Source organism: Manis javanica, chromosome 2 (genome assembly GCF_040802235.1).
Source record: "Manis javanica isolate MJ-LG chromosome 2, MJ_LKY, whole genome shotgun sequence".
Classification (NCBI taxonomy): Eukaryota; Metazoa; Chordata; class Mammalia; order Pholidota; family Manidae; genus Manis; species Manis javanica.
Window position 1 is genome coordinate 192920716 of NC_133157.1, and position 17745 is coordinate 192938460.

The following is a 17745-nucleotide window of genomic DNA, read 5'->3' on the forward strand; positions in this document are numbered from 1 at the left end:
ATACCCTGAGAAACCTCATTGCCCTCCTAAGCAATGGGGTATTGTGTGTGGGAGCTGTGTTTGAGGTCAGACAGACCTGGGTTTAAATCTTCCCTCCCATATTTCCACCTAATTAGATCAGTATCTTATAGATATATTACACATTTGTGTAAATAAAAGTATGTCCAGAGCAGTGGTATTTATTGTTGGAAAACAGGTGTATCCATTAATAAAGGATATTGTTAAGCAACAAGAAAGTTAGCTCAATATTTATACTAAATCATAAAACTTAGTTTTAATATTTTACAGAAGGTATATATAGTTGAAGAACATTTTTTAAGTGCTATATTCTAAATATTATGTCATTTTTCCCTTAAAATACGTAAATGTTGTTTATTTTTTTACAGGCTGTTCTGGTAGGAATTTTTTTCCCCACACTTCAGCGGTTGGATGTCTATGTGAACAATGCTCTGGTCTGCCCCAAAAATACTGTATGGAATTCCCAACAGAGATGCTGTGAACTTAATAGACATCAGTACACAGGTATTTCTCCAGAAAAATCTAGTACATGTTGTATATGTGCTTAATTACATGTAAAATCCTTTGTAATACTTATTAATATTTTTAGTTCTTTAGTCATTGACTAATGCAAGAGAAAATAAGTTTTTAGTCATAGTCTACCAAACACTAAGATATGTTCATTTATAACATGTCCTTAAAGATCACTCTTGATAAAACTCTTTATCTATCTGCTCACATGCAGATACAAGTTTTTGTGTATAATGGAGAACATTGCCCCTGAGGACATTTACAGTCTACCTATTCAGTTATTCCTAGAAGTCAGAGCCTAAATTAATTGGTAATCACCAGAAGTATTGCCAAGAAAGCTAATATGACATCAGTTGAATACCATGAATAAACATAATAAACTCTGAATTTAAATGAAAGAGACTAAATTTACCATTTACCAATAGTTGCAAAACTGAAATTTAAGTCTGCTCATTAAAGTCCTTTTGTTAAATGGGGTACTAAACAGCCAGTACATTCCATTCCACATGTGCTACTTATCATTTTTAGATGTGCCCCATGATCTGGGCTAACAATTATATAAATGTGTGCTATAGATAATAATATTAGCTAGAAATGAGAGTATGAATGGATAACCCATATTCATTACCATCTATGGAGCAAGTCCTATTTCTACTAATAATATGAATAGTTAATATTTCCAGAAACATTTCTCTGTGCTAAGCACCATTCTAAGTGCTTTGTGTGTAACTCATTGTTACTACTTCCTAATAATAACCCTGAGGTTGGTACAGATGAGTAAACTGAGACACAGAGGGGAAATAATTTGCCAAGCTCTCTATCTTAGCTCAAGCTTTCAAAACAAAATGCCATAAACTGGGTGGCTTAAAAACAGAAAATTACTTTTTCACAGCTCTGGAGGCTACAAGTCTGAGATCAGAGTGCCAACGTAGTCAGCTTCTTGTGAGGGCTCTCCTCCTGGCTTGCAAATGGCCACCCTCTCGAGGGCTCCCCACCTGGCAGAGGGACAGCAGCTAACAGCAGTTCTCTGCTGTCTCTTCTTGTAAGGCAAAGAGCTCCAACACATGCAGCACTGAGGGGGTGGGGTGTAGACATAATTCAGTCCATAGCCATGTCAAAGCTGGTTAAGGGCAGCGCAAGGACTGGACCAGAGTCAGTTCTAGAAGCCATGCGCCTACCCGTGTTGTTATCCTGCCTTCTTATAAGCTAAGACAATCTGTGTTACCACTTCTACATGCAAGTGATCGCACATATTTACAGCTTAGTTTTCATGAATTTTAATTCCTTTTTAAAACACCACCAAGTACTCTATCATTCAATCAGGAAAATAGAAACTATCTCAACAGGCAAAATTTAATATAGGGAACTGGTTTCACAGGTGTCAAAGAGCTGAAAAACACAATATCACCACTGCCCTCTTATAAATTTCATGGTCTCAGATACAGCATTGCTTTTAAATGAACATTTTTGCCACTTGGAATGCAAAATAAAATCCCTGTATTATGAATCCATACATATAATTTTAGATTACCCAAAATGTTTTTTTATCGCATGTGTCTTTGCTCCCTTCCATTACTGTGAAGACATGAGAAAGTTACCTGGGATAAATGATGTATACACCACTAAGAGTAGCTTGAGACCAGCTTCAATCTATAATAAAAAAGCCCATTCTACAAATTCATAGAATGTTTAAACCAAATTGCATCTAAAACCTATACAAGTACATATTAAAGAAATATATAGTAATAATGAAATGGCATCTTAATGCCATTGCTGTGAATATCGATTACATTCACAAGAAATACCCTCTTCTTTCTAAAACTTAATTTCTTTTTCTAATAAGCCTCACTATGAAATGTGGTAAAAAGCTACATATCTCATTCCAGTGTTATTATACAATTCAGCCTTTTTCTAGGCTCGGTATGTGTTAGTGGATTTATTATCTCTTAGACATTGTTGATTCTCTGCCAAAAAATCATATATATACTCTTCATTTTATATGTATAATAATTCTGGTCACTTTTACAAAATTCTGTTCCCTCGAAGAATTTGTTTTGCATTAACCAAAGATTTTGCAGGTTGAAATGTAAACCTGTTTTATTGGTATAAGATCTTTCTGGGAGTTTTAATATATACTTCATTTGTATTACATATTTTTGTCCTTGGTAAAAATAAAAACACTCAACTGTAGATTCTCCTTAAGAATTAGTAAATAGCATTGTGTAAATGAGATGCCTATTAAAGTTAAATTTACATTTTGAAATTACCAAATGCCTTCAGTCAAGGCTTTAAAAATTCTGAGCATGTGAATAGTGCTACAAGTAGAGGCTCCTGGATTCATAATTAGATTTTATTTCTCATTTGTGCTATATCTATACCTAATTGTTTAAAAAATACTTTTGATGCAGCATGATTATTAATGGTATTATTTAAAGGATTGGCTTTAATTTTGTGTCAGTTCTATAAGTGTTTTTGTTTTTAGTATGCATGCTTTCCTATATAAGAATAATAATGTTGAACTTTTTCATAATTTCTCAAACTTAAACAAATATTAAATAAGGCATGGTATTTTTGGTAATATAAATATGCTTACCTGTGCTCTTTTGGCTTTTTTCCTCCATAGGAAAATTCCTTCCTAACCTGAATTCCACTGTCTTTGGGGAAAACTACTTTGACAGAACCCAGCAGATGCTCTACCTTTTGGTTAAAGGAAATATACCTGTTGAAATCCACACCACTGCAGTCATATTTGTTTCTTTCCAATTACCTGTTGTTACAGAAGATGACTTTTATAGCTCTCAAAATCTGGTTAGGAATCTTGCCTTGTTCCTAAAGATACCAAGTGACAAAATCCGTGTCAGCCAAATAACACGAGGGGAGAACCTACGGAGGAAGAGATCTCTGGGACTCACAGTTGAATTGGAGATTGGAGATCCTCCTGCTCAGTTCATAAGCAATGACACCACAGGTATGAAGAGCAGATGTTTGAGGTAGAGGAATGTAATTACCAAATCCACATCCACAAATAATCCTATCAGGGTTTGGTAAACTTGGCCTCAAAAAATCTACCAACTTTACATCCTGAATCCAGAAAGGGTCTAGAGGTCTTTTTCCCTGCTGTATTCCTATAGACCCGAACTATTTTTGAATTATGAAAGAGCTTTAGCTCCTATTTTTTTATTGTAGCAGTTATTCAAAAGGATTTGACTAAATGTAACAGATCCAAGAAGTGTCCTAAGGAGGGGATCTTAGAGCATAGAGTGAAGAGTCAGTCAATGAAAAGAGGAAGGTGAGAATGTTCAGGGCTGAGGAAACAGTGGTGAGAAAGTAGTGTGTTAGAGAAATGAAGGTCCAGCAGGTAGGTCTGCGGCAGAAGGAGCCAGGAAGGGCAAGATGCCGAAGCTGAGGTTGAGGGGTAAGCAGTGCGAGATCATGGGAAGCCAAAAGAAGCCCTCCTCTGTTAGCTTAAAGCACTGTGGATGTGTTCCTAAGGAAATGCATAAACCCTTAGAGATTCTGAGCAGTGGAGTGGTCACAAATTTACCCTATCAAGTGAAAATTATGCAAGAAGATGTTCTACCTGTAGTTCTTATGAGGGATCTAATCAGCCTCACCAGCCTTTTCTCTGTCCCTCACTCCCCTACCCCCATTCTCTAAGTATCAGAGATTTAAAAAACTGAGCTGTCCCACCAGACATATTTTTGCTGCTCTAACTTATTTCTTTAGGGTGTCTCAGTTTGAGTATTTGGGTAAATGTTCAGCCCTTCAGATTTTCTTCCTCTATGTCTGCTTGGTTGGTATCTAAATACCAAGGGGGCTCTCCTGACCTCAGACTTCATATGTCTTGTCTTCATAATCTCTTTTACAGGCTGAATGGTCTTCACTGCTCTGCACAGGCCTCTCTTGGGGTATAAGCGAACTTTCCTCACTTCCTGGCATGCAGAGCTGTTTCCTAACTGTGCCATTAGCTCTGTGGTCAAGCACCAGTCTCACCTAGACACACCACTCCCCAAGAAGAGACCGAGGTCTCTCTCAGAGGAAGATTACTATCCTGCTAATGTTAAGCTTCAAAGCCCTTCACATGTACAAGTCCTGGGAGGGACTTTCACTTTCATGCCCTGGGAGATGGGCTCATTTAATAATGTGGTCAAATCTTTGACTACTATTGTAAAAGTTGCAAAAGTAAGGCTTTTCTGCATTATTTTTCTTAAGGAGAGCTTCCAGATTTTATAAATTTCACTCAGAAAATCTGGATCTGTCCTATCTCTGCCCAACATCTTTTTCATGAAACTCCCAGGCTCTCTTATGCTACTAAACCTGGGTGCTGGGTGAAGTTTTCACCTTTGGCCACTAGGGGACGTCACTCATTGCCCTAGGAGGTTTGCTTCTTAGGGTTGATCCAATGCACCTGCCACATTGCGGTTCTGGAATTCTAGCAGTTAGGCAGGCAGAAGGTTCTTGCCTTGTAGGGATAGGCCTGTGGAAAGTCTCGCATGAGCAGAGGCAGGTGCTGATCCACTATCTGTTGAAGGAAACAGTCTGTGTAGGCTCGTGTTGTCACCAGGTCTTCCGCGATGTTCTCTGCCCAGTCACAGGTCACTGTCCTTCATCAGCCCTTTACTTTCTGGTAGGCTTTGTACTCGACATAGTTTGTTAATTTAGTCTAGGAGTTGTAATAATTCAATTGTACATGTACAGAGTGCTCACTGACACTTAGAAATCCCTAATAAGCTCTTACATGTATGGGAGTCTAGTGTTTATCACACTAGCCCCTCAGATGTCCAAAGAAACTGATTTTTCCCTATATGTGATCTAAATTTTCTCACATACAACTTTTTCAGCTCCCCTTCCTGTTTAAGCAGTCTTATCTTGTTAGATTTATCCAGATAGGTATAACACGGTCTAAGAACATGGAGATGGGGAGAGGGGGAGGGACAAGCCAGTGTATGCTTCCCAGACATAGACTGGGATACAACTTCGCATGAAGCAATTTCACAGCAAAATACTGGGAAATGTCGAGAAAGATGTGTATGTAGTAATACTCCTGGCTCCCCACAGCCTTCACAGAGTGTCAGGATATCCATAAGTTCCCAGATGTCCCAGAAAGAAGTTACTTAAGTACTGAGGGGACCGCTGGATGAGCAGAGTCTGGTCAGGAATAAGCGCTCCTCAAGCTGAGGTCCTTGCTTTCCAGCTGGCAACCAGCAGAAACAGATGCGTTCACATGTCAAACAGAGAGAACCTGCTAACGTAGTACAGACAAGTCAGACCTGCCACTCTGCACCCGAAACCAGTGAGGACACACGGTAGGAGCTGTCAGTGGCAATGAAGCACCTTTGTACTGCCGCCCCCGGGACTCAGGAGCCCTCAGTTCTCGGGAGCCATCTTGGACGAGGGTGCGTGGAAGGAACAGAGGGCGGAGGAATCTGAAACACTGAACACAAGGAGCCTGAACCAACCAAGAGACACCTTTGTGAACTGACAGGGCCTGACGTTCCTTGAAGAGTGTGATTGTTAAAGTATTCTGTGAGACCAGCTGCCCTGGAACACTGACTCCTGCTCTCTGAGAGCGCTGAGCTCCAGGGTTCAGCCTTAATGGGAGAAACGCAGGGCCGGACTCTGGATATAGACGGTGTGGATATCTGGGAACGAGGGGTTGGCAAGGCCTACAGTGCACCAGAATTTATTCCGGTTACAGTTAGTTTTCTAAAAGATCACTGGCTACAGTGTATGGAATGGAGTGGGAAAGAAGGGATACAGAAAAGTAAGTCCAAAAGCTGTGTTAGTAACCCCACTGGTGCTGGCTTTGACTAGAATTTTGACCCTGGAGACAGAGAAATTTAGACATCGGTAATTGATTATGTGGTGTGGGAAAGAGATGAAGGAGAAAAAGGGATCAAGCAAAAGTACGTAGCTTCTGACAAAAGGAGAATGATAAATGGAGGTACCACTTCATGTAGTAAGGAGCAGTTTGAGGGCAGTAGGTTCAAGAGGACTTGCCAAACCGGAAAGAGAATAGAAACTACCTAGTGTTAAAATTAACCTTCAAAATCATTAATATCCAGAGCAAGTAACAATTTGTGAGTTATCTAATGTTAACTTGAGCAACTTACTAATATATATTGCATAAATCTGATGATGATCTTTCCATTAAAAATTAACAGTCTATTTGTTTTAAATGATATGTGATGGTAGATCTGCATGATAGAGCTTCACTTCTAAACAAAGAATGACATAGGAAAGTATTAAATTAGGAGACATGTTTTCCCAATTTGCTTTCATTCATTTTTCTTGTATCTCTTTTATCTACTTTTGTTTTTCTTTAATTCCAGTTTAAAAACATATTCCACTGAGTTCCTCATTTTCCTAAGTTCATTAATATGATTTTGTCATGTTTAGCTCATGTACAGTTAGAAACCTGTAGGATACTATAATGTGAGTGAAACAGTGCAAACAAAACTAAAGTAAAAAGCTCTCACATATTCTCACAATTCTGAATTTTTTATAATCCACATGTCATAATGCTGTTTGCCCATAGGTCAGATGCAATTATATGAACTCCAAGAAATTGCTGGTTCTCTTGCACAAGCTATAATTTTAGGAAAATCCAGTAGTATCCTTGGATTTAATATCTCTTCCATGTCTATTACCAACCCAATTCCCAGCCCAAGTGATTCTGCCTGGATTAAGGTAAGAAAAAGCTACATAAAAATGCATTTTAGCTATTTTAAATGTTGCTTATTTCTTGTTTTTCACTCTTTTTATATTTCAGTACAATAATTTAGAGGCCATGTATTTCTAATTTATTGTTGGCTATTTTTTATGGTATCATGAAAATGATAAAGTAGTTAAAAAAGGAGCATATCTCCTAAAAATTATTTATTGATATGAATTATGCTTTGCTTCTAATATTTATAACAATGCTTTATGAATTTGATCTGGGAGAAATATTATAATAATATTAACATATTTTTAAATAAAAAATATTACACTTAACCTAACCTGAGTTTGCTACTGAATGTAGTTCACCACTCGATCACTCATGACTGTTACAGGTGACTGCCCAACCCGTTGAAAGGCTTGCATTTCCCATTCATCACGTGGCCTTTGTGTCTTTGCTCTCAGTGGTCACTCAGCCAGTGGCCGAACACACCGGACAACCATTCTCTCAGCAGCCCTCAGTGAAGGCAGTAGATTCTGATGTAAGTGATAACTCCAAGCTTCATTTAAGAGAAGGACTTAAGCTCTAAATTCTGGAGGGCGAGTAAAGTTCACTAATGCTGGTATGCTGGCAATCAGAGGGTGGCAGTGCTGCTTAGAAGCTGGACTAATACCTGTGGGTATCATCTTTTACTGTTTTAAAAATGTTTCTTTTCACTGAACTTGCCCTGCTCCCCATATTTGTGAACTCTTTGTGTAGGAAGAGGAGCTTCTGCAGATTTTAAATGTGTAATAAGGCATTAAAAAAAAATAAAGTTTCACTTATCTTTAAAAAAGCATGGGAACAGGGCAATTGTAATTTCCTACTATGTTTTCTTCAGGGTAATTGCGTATCAGTTGGGATTACTTCACTGACTTTGAAGGCCATCCTAAAGGACTCCAGTAATAACCAAATCAGTGGTCTTAGTGGAAATACAACAATTCCATTCAGCAATTGCTGGGCCAACTACACAGACCTTACTCTTCTTAGGACAGGTACATGTACTATTTCGTTTTCTCACTGATAGGACAACATAATCAAACAAAGCATTCTATAATACTCTGGTCAATAAATTACAGAAATCAGAACACTATACTCTGCCTTGTTTCAGAAAACATTAAGTCTAGCTTACAAAAATATATTTAACATGCAAAACAAAATAGAAATTAAGAACTTAAGGAAATCTTAAAAGGTAATTTGAGGATATATAGCAAAATTGTATCATGATTCATATTTTTATTGTGTATTTTTCTAAATTTTCACATATTTTATATCCATATAAGAAAATCAGTGTGTAGATTTTCAAATTAAAGAAAAGAAAGGGTAAGATGATAGGCTCCTATAGTTGTCATGCCCAGGCAGGAGTTCAGATCTGGACTGGAAAGGGGGTTCTCGTCTTCCTGAAAGCCAACACCAAGGAGAAAACGTAAGTGGTGTCACAACTTCACAGAACCCGTCAGACAGACAAACCAGTTTCTGTGTAGAATTATGACTTGCTCTGAGATCAGAACAAATATCTCCTATGAGTTCTAATGAAGTGTATCCAGGGAATCTGTACAAAGTGATATCTTCAATATTATTACAGCAAATACAGTTAAACTTCCACAGGAATGTTTCTTATATTATCTCCGTAAGAGTTGACAGCATAGCTCCACAATTGGTAATAGCCTGAGGCCAATGAGATGTGTCCAAAAAGCAGAAACCAGTCTCTATTGGTGGTAGAATACAGAGTCTCTAGAAGAAAAAAATGGATAAGCTGTTCTGCTTGAGACAGGTTTCCATTAATCTGTTTACCTCAACCTGGGGCCTATTTAAGACCTTCTTAGGCCCTAACTTCTCAGAAGTTACATAGTGGCACTCCCCACTTCTTACCACTGTTCTCTCAAACAGACACACATACACACTAAAGGTAAGACTAAAAGTAAAAATTAAGAGTAAAATAAGTAAGAGAAATACCAATAATAGTCTTTTTTTTTCATATTAACCAAATATCAAAAACTGAAACCATTCCAAAAATTTTTTTCCATATATTTTGTTTCTTCTCCCTTTGATGATGCCTGATAGCAGGTATCTGCCTCCTGGGCAGCTAGCATCTGATGAGAATCAGATGGCAGTGAGTTCAACATTATGCTCTTGGACAAGCACATAGAGTGTCCTATACACTTGCCAGCTAAGGGCAAAGCCACATTCTTTACCAGTTTGTCCAAATGGTGGTAGGACTGAGACTCTTTTATGACACATGAAGGACCTGACACAACCCTCCTGAAAAGAAGGTTGCCCACCTTCCCATAAAGGTGACCCAAAAGGAGCTCAGTGGGAAAGACAACCTGGAAACCAAGATTTTCAAACTACTACTTCCAAATGGCAATGTTCCAAAGTAAACAGATCGCTGGGGTGTTGAAGCAGTAGCACAGGTCTTGACATTTTATAGTGATAACAGTAGAGTACTCTTCTTTTATGTAGTAAACTTTCTTTGAGAGATCACAGCTTTCCTTGGAGTGTCTGTCTGACCTGCTGTGGAGAACAGCCACTGCTTCTAATTCTGTAGCCAGCTTCCCTGCTTGCTGTCTTGCTTTTCTTTTTTCATCAAGTATGGGGCCTCAGTTCCTGGCTGTGTATAGTAAGGAAGGCCAGTTACAGTCATCTGTTCATTATTTTATTATCTTTAGATCGGTTGGGCAGTTTGTAGATTAACCACTGCTAAGTTTAATAACAGCAAAGCACCTGGGAAAAAATTAACAAAGCATCTTTCTTATAACTTTCTAGTAGGTATCCCCACAGTTACTGCACTGTGGAAACCCCCTTGCTGGTTAGGTTTTATCCTGACAGCTTGGCAGCACACTGTTTTCTACTTATAGTTCCATAAAGAGCAAAAAAGGGGCCACGAGGATAGAGAAGGTATGGGTTGTGGTTTCAAAGACAGAAAATGGGCAAGTGAGAATTAGATGAGAAAGGAGTGGAAGAAAAGAAAGTAAAGAGCTGAGACTGCCTCTGTGAGCCACCTAGATAAAAATAATATTACTGACAGACAATAAATATTTGGGACATACTTATCTAGTGACCTATGTCACGAAATAGCACTTACTAGTCTGAGTTATTATTGTTATATAACAAACCCGCCCAGAATCTAATGGCTTAAAACAGCCATTTTATTTGCTCACAGCAGCGTGGGTCGGGAATTCTGTCAGGAAGGCTCACCTCTGCTTCATGGTATCTTGGCCTGCAACTGGTTTGGCTTCACTGGAGTCATATCCCTAAGGTTCTGACTCTGTATCTTGGCTGCATTCTTCAAGTTCTTCTCCATGGAGTGACCTCTCCACAAGGCTAGCTTGGGCTTCCTCATGATACTGAAGGAGACAAACACACAAAACCTAAATTCGTCACACATCAAAATCTTTAACAGAAAATACACCTGCCACAAAAATTAGCTTATTCTCAAATGGAACAAAAGAAGGATTAAATGCACTATTGTCATGAATTGTAACAGTGGCAGAAAATGCTACAGAACAATGCTTATCCATTTTGAAAGTTAAAGGATGTATTGCTGTTGTTTATGAAAGCACACTGTGGTCAAGATCTAATTTTATTCTCTCTCTGAAGAAGAAAGGAAGAATGAAAGCAGAAATGATATTAAAAAAAAGAGAATAAAAAAGAAATAGAGAATAAAAAAATCAAGGTTGTACAAGTATTGCAAACTCTGCTCTCTGTGTGGTAACCATCATTAATGACAGCAAGAATCCCAGAGGAAATTAGGGCAAGGAAAAATAAATTGGTTATTTCATGTTCAAAACTTTGGAATTTTTAGCATGTGGATTAAAAAATATTTGGATGAGCTTTTTCTGTTTCACGGTCTAAACCTAACTAACAAGTGTTTCCTCGAGCTTGTCTTCCTGGGGTAAGAAGAAAGGAAGGGTCACAATATTGCAACACAAAAACAGCACCTGATGTAAAGTGAATGTGGGAGGTCGTTTCAAAATTATTGAATCTAAGTGGAGGGGCATATGGGTGTCTGTTGAACTAATTTTCTAACTTTTCTCTATGTTTGAAAATTTTCAAAATTCAAAGTTTAGTATCCAGCCTCCCCCAGCTGAAGCTGAGGCTTCTCCGCTCCTCGGTCACGTGCACAAGGGTGAGAGAGCTCAGCGTCTTCCCCTCTCCTCTCTATTGTCCTTTATTTCCAGCGCCCATCCCCAGGCCTGAGCCCTCGGAAGGAATCCCTAAGAAGCAGATTTAGTTGATGGAGCAGATTGAAACTCTGAGACTCTCTCTACACTTGTTTTTTCTTTAATTCATTTAACTCAACTTCCAAATATACTTCACTAGGTATCATACAGTATTTTTAAATCAATGAAAACCCATTTGGGACTATATGAAAATGAACAAATTGTAAAAGGAAGTCAAACACTGGGATGATTTCTTTTCTAGGAAGGAATTATAAGATTGAGTTTATACTGGATGATGTTGTTCGGGTGGAATCCAGGACTTTCAGCCTCCTGGCCTCGGCTGTCTCTGGGGGCGGCGGCAGCGGCGGGGGCGGCGGCGGCAGCAGCAGCGTCAGCGTCAGCAGCCAGGCGGCCGTCATGGGCGCAGCTGCCCAGATAATGACAATAGTGGTCAGCTGTCTGATGGGAGGAGTGTTGCTGTTGGAATACTCACGGCTGCAGTTTTGATTTTGAGTGTGCATCCAGGTAAGCACAGATCATTTTGTGTATAACTTATGTCTCCACATACGGAGGCACCAGTGAATGTTCCCTAGGCAGAGACTGAACGCACAGCACTTGTGCGTGGCCCCACCGGGGACACAAAGACACAGTCTCAGCCACTGAGAAAGTAATAGCTTCAGTGTAAGAGGCAAACTCAACCCCACGGGAAACTGCTCACATTCACTGCACATTGAAAAATGTGGGGACTGAGAGCTGCGAGTGGTGTCCGGACTCTCTGCCGGGTGCAGGGGGCAGAAGCTTAGCTTGAATTGGCTTAGGCAGTACAGTGAACTCACCTAAATGAGAAATCCAGAACTAGTGTGATTCTTCTACAACCAAACCCACGTACTAAAATGTTATCCCAAACCAGTGTCTCCCCATTGCTTGGCTGCATTCTCCCCAGAGGTAGGTTCACTCCCAGGCAGATTCCACCACCCACAAACCTCATAGCAAAGGTACCGCCAGTGTCTGCATGTTCCACCAGTCCAACAGCTAATGCAGAAAGAGCAAACTTTTTTCCCAACACTTCCAGCAAACATCCCAGAGCTGTATCATTGACCAGTCTTGGGTCACATGTCCATTCCTGAACCAGTCACAGTGGCCACAAGATGCTGGGTTCTAATCAGCCTGGCCTGGATCACACGGAGCAAGGTGCTGAGAAGGGCAGAGAAATGGTTCCACAGAGGGAAGTCAAAGTGCCGGTACCAGAAGTGCTAGGCAAAGAAAGTGCTTATTAGGGAGATTACTAGAAGGGACAGGTGCCTGTAGGCTAGAATGATTAGAGATTACATTGAATGTCACCCCCTCAGCAGCAGTACCATTGAGCTTATAAATAACTAATAAGATGTGAAATGGAGGGGATGGTGCTCTAGAATAGGGACATGGTAGGAGTGAAGAAAAAAGTGGGTGTGAAAAAAGACATCTGCTATGTGTGTTCAGCATGAATTCCTCATCTTCCCCTTCCAAACATCCTCCTGCGACCCCACCTCAGTGAATGTCAGTGCCATCCTTTTGATCTCAGGCTGATGCTGCATAGACTTCTCCTTTTCTTTCATGCCCCACATCCCATCAGGAGCTCTAGAGTATCTGTGCCCAACCATAATGTCTCATATCTGTCTCATTCAATGTCTTACTGCTCCACTCGGAATTTTTTACTTCTCACTTGACTACTGCAACAGCCTCCTGAATTCCTTGCTTCCAAACTCCTCACTTTCAGCCTATCCTCCGTATTGCTGTCAGATTTGTCTTCCTAAAGCCCAAGATCATGTAGTGATATGTTCATCTCAAATCCCCAAAGATTCCTTACTACCTGGAAATAATAATCAACATCTAAGGCCCTGAAACCAGTCTTGAAGACTGCTTGTAATCATTTCTAGAAAAGTTCCTTACAATCCCACATATTCCCTTGATCTGGACTATCTTCTTCTCTTCAGCAAGTCTACTTGTCATGATATCCTTCCAGGCTCTGCTCAAAACCCACCTCCTCTACCAGGTTTCCCTTCTTGCTCTCCACTCTCTATTTCATCCTCCTCTACCTTGTTCTCCACTGTGCTCTGTTCATACTAGTATTACTGCCTTTCTGTAGTACATCTTTATTAAACTCAGATATATTCATATCTATCTTCCTTACTAAATTGTAGCATTTAGAAGATAAGATCACATGCCTTATCCATGACAGATGCTAAAAATGTGTTTTTTTTTAAATCTTATAAAGGGGATAAATTCTTCCTACTGATTTAGGGGGAAATGTTGAATAGGATTATTGTAGGCAAATAGTAAATACTTTCAACTGGCAGACATTAATATTAATCAGTGTGTAATTGATCTAATGGAGGAATGATGGAGAGTTTCTGACAGACAAGTGAAATGAAAGCATCAGAGACGAACTACTCATAAGGTTGAGGCAGATGAAGACAGTCCTGGAGACTGGTTGCAGGACAATATGAACATACTTAACACTATTGTCCACTTAAATAGTTAAAATGTGATGTTATATGTAGTTCACCATGATTCAAAATAAAATTTTTAGAAAATCATCAGTATTGATCTACATAGAACAAATACAGACTTCCAAATATCAAAAGATGACAAATATTCTCAGTTTTAAGACACCTAATTAGATTACTTTTTAAATAAATATCAAAATTAGAAAGATTTAGGAAGAACTTGAGATAAAGTAATAATTCAGGAGGATATTGAAGTATTTCAAGTAGTAAAAGCCAAGACTAGGTTTTTGATATAAATACATATAAGGTTAAGATAAAGGGATACATTAAGGCTGATTCTGGGAGTAGCAGAACAAATTGGAACCTGGGGTTTCAGAAACAGTGATCAAACAGGAAGGAATAATGGTAAAAACTAAATACAAGCCAGGTGTTAAGGGAGAAGCATGGTTTGAAGAGATCCAGGCCCAGCCTCTTACAGCTGAATATGGAAGGATGAGGTTGAAGCTGAGGGACAGTAAATAAATGACCAGCCCACAAGTTATTGTATTTTTATGCCAATTTTTCTGTGTCCAGAATCCTAATAAAAGTAACATCCATTGTCCATTTTATAGTAGTATGACAGGCATTGCTTAATTTTATTTGTTTCTTCTCAGAAGCTTTAAAATATAAAGTAGAAGTACTGTTTACTGACTGTATATTTTGCATTTCATCATTAAATGCATTGCTTTCCATTTGTCTTCACTTATTTTCATCCTGCTTGTTTCTGACGAGTTTGGGATGTTACAAAATGCAGAGAGTTCTATTTTCAAGTCATTGATAAATGATACTCATCCTGAATTTTCTTTTTAGGATGTTTTTTTCCCAGGCAAAAATGTTAATCAACAGCTTCTCCTTTGCTATTAAATAATCTAGCATTCTTTGATTAAGACATAAGATGATTTAAACACCATTGCTTAGTCCTTTGGGGCTGCTATAACAAAATACCACACTGGGTAGATTATAAATAACAGAAATTTATTTCTTACAGTTCTGTAGGCTGGAAATCTGAGACCAGGTACCAGTGTGGTCAGGTGAGGGCCCACTTCTGGGTCACAGACTTCTCGTTGTACCTTCACAAGGCAGAAGCTGCTAGGGGGCTTTGTAGGGTATCTTTTATAAGAGCATTCATCCCATTCATGAGGACTCCACCCTCATGACCTAAGCATCCTCAGAGGCCCTGCCTCCTAATACCATCACAGCAGGCATTAGGTTTTCAATGTTTGGATGTTGGAAGGACATATTCAGACTACAGCAACCATAATGAAATGAAATGCTAAGTTCTTTTAACTTTGCATTGTGAATTAACAATATTTTACTTGTAAGAGGGTCATGAAGTTCCACTAAATAAAATAACAAAACTCAAATGTGAAAAATACAATGTTAAGCATCACTATTCTATCTCCTCAGTTCCACAAAAAGAGTGCATTATTGATTTTAACATTAACTTGACAAACTTTGAAATACTAATTTTTAAATATTACTTTTGCCTTATTAACCATACCATGAAATATTTAAAAAGTTAAAGTTAAAAAAGTTAAAAATTAAAAAAAACATATTTTAAATCACACTAGATGTTACCAGTACTTAAAAAGTTTATTTGTATTGTTTTCACTTTTCAGGAAGCAACTGAAGTGCTATTCTGAAGAACAGGCTGAGAGCAAAAGTACAAGAATTGCTTATTTATGAGCTATTTTGTTTCACTGCAAGAAAAAGTCAATAGCAGTTTCAAGAAAATAGGCTAAAATATTTTTATAATATACAAAATGTACTAATTAGCTTTAATCACAAAATTTATTCAAAATATAAATTTCTTTTGATTCCTTATATTTGTTTGTTTTTATTTCATTAAAAAAAAAACCTTTGAGAAATCTTTGATTTTGAAGCAGATATGCCACCTGTACTTACAAATCATAGAATCCTTTAAACAGTTGAAGAGCTTGTCTAGTTTTGACTTAACCACTTTAGGTTAATTTGAAGCATTTTTAATTTTTGTATGTACTGGGGAAATCTGACTTCTTCTATCCATTCATGAGGCTCTGATTTCCAGTGATCTAAGCCATTCTATTTTACATGGATTTTGGAGAAACCAGTTTGTTTTAGACCTTTGTCAAACTAAGTTGTTGTTTTTCACATGCACAATCATCCCAGGAATTCTAGATTCCCCTGATTTCTGGGCCTGCCAAACCCTGGCTAGCATTCTCAGGAGAGTTTCCTTGGTGTCCCTGGAACAAGTCCAACCTCTTTCTTCACTTAGTCTCCTTCCCTCTCAAAACTGCCTCTACTAAGAGTGTGACCTCCCTCTACCCCCCAGGCCATACTGTGAGAGATACTTATTTTCAAGAGGATAAAATTAGGGAATGCAAAACAGCACAGGTTAATGCAGCTAAGTTAACCAAAGCTCTCATATTATTAAAATTGTACTTTTTATTCAGAAAATTCTCAAGGAAATGTTTAATTTAAAGGAAGAGCTCACAATAAAGACTTTATGGCCATGTCCAGAGCAAGTAGAGTTGGGATTCACAAAAGTTACCTTCCAGCAAGTGAGTGACAGTCAGGAAGCATTTGAAACAGCTGTGAGAATGCAGCAAAGTCCAGGCCTTTCTCTTCTATATACCATTTCCTGGTATATTCACCTCAGTCATTGTTAATTTGCTTAACAGCAAAATAATAAGTGTTTACCAGGTAGTAAATCCAAATATCTTTGTATATATTTGGCACTTTGTTCGGTCAAACGAACATCTACAGGCATACTAGTGAGGAGACTACAAAGAATAAGATGCTCTCTCTACCTTCCAGGAGTTTACAAGATAGTCAGGGAAACAGTAGTGGGAAAAGGTAGTATTGATGCAGAATGGTGTATGACAGGCAATAGATGTAGGGTGCCATAGGGGCTCTTGGCTGGGGAGAGGCAGCACCCATGGAGGATGGAGAGAGATGAGGCTCAGCTTCCAGAAAATGATGCCTGAGAGGAGAGCTAAGGAATAAAGCATGAGGTTAACCAAGGAAAAGCTTCCTGGCAAGTGTGGTGGCAAGAACGAAGGCTGAAGTACCACTAGATAGTGAGTTCCTTGAGGGCAGGGGTCTCCCTTAGCGTTTCTTCCTGTCATCTAACAGAGTGTCGAGCACTAGTAGATGCTGATTTCACTGCTTAGTGGAAGAATGAAGCGCCGAGAGTGGGGAAATCACCAGTCTGATGTTACTGGAGCACCGAATACAGCATGAGGAAAGGCAAGAGGCAAGGCTGGTGGGGGAGGGCATAGCCATCTGTGTGTGCCACCTGAGGGGCTGGAATTTATTCGGTAAGTCTAGCAATATTAGCTAAAAATTAAAATAAATGTTTTGGCAAGGACAGATTTTAAAGAGGGGTACCAAACAAAGATGTAAAACTTTTTAAAGCAGGTAGCCTAAAGAGCAGAAGATTAGAGGAAGATTTTTGGAGATGGCTATGCTAGGAGGCCCCCTTCCAAAGGGGAAGGAGCAAAGTTACTAACCCCAATGCCAAGTCAAGAGAAAAGGATAATAATTAGGCTCTACGGAAAGCTTAGCAAGGGGTTCCCTGAGGTTTGGGGCACACGACTGGTGTCAGAGTCATAGCTAATGAACCTAACGAGAGAGCAGGGGTTGAAGCAGCCTGTGGCAGGCGAATCTAGGGCTGCAGTTAGCAAGTAAACCCTTCCCCCCCCTCCCCGAGTTTGCTGGACAAAGAATGTATCAGTGTGTCCCTTGAAACTGAGGTGGACTTTGTGGTCTGTGTGTGTGTGTGACTGAGACAGAGAAGAGGGGCAGATCATTTGCTAACACAGGGAAGCCTGACTGTTGGTAGAATACA

General features: G+C 39.1%; 1 protein-coding gene across 2 annotated transcripts in view; it reads left to right on the plus strand.

Moving 5' to 3' along the window:
- Positions 1-15740, plus strand: part of PKHD1L1 (PKHD1 like 1) — a 135959-nt gene extending 120219 nt beyond the window's left edge. The window contains exons 72-78 of one of the 2 annotated variants that reach the window (XM_073229966.1): positions 387-522; positions 3152-3496; positions 7067-7218; positions 7584-7730; positions 8070-8223; positions 11654-11916; positions 15536-15740. In XM_073229966.1, the coding sequence (XP_073086067.1) occupies positions 387-522; positions 3152-3496; positions 7067-7218; positions 7584-7730; positions 8070-8223; positions 11654-11898 (1179 nt within the window). In that variant the 3' untranslated portion in view covers positions 11899-11916; positions 15536-15740. The remainder of the gene's footprint in view (positions 1-386; positions 523-3151; positions 3497-7066; positions 7219-7583; positions 7731-8069; positions 8224-11653; positions 11917-15535) is intronic. The other variant, XR_012128360.1, reaches the window with a different exon arrangement.
- Positions 15741-17745: the final 2005 nt, after the last annotated feature.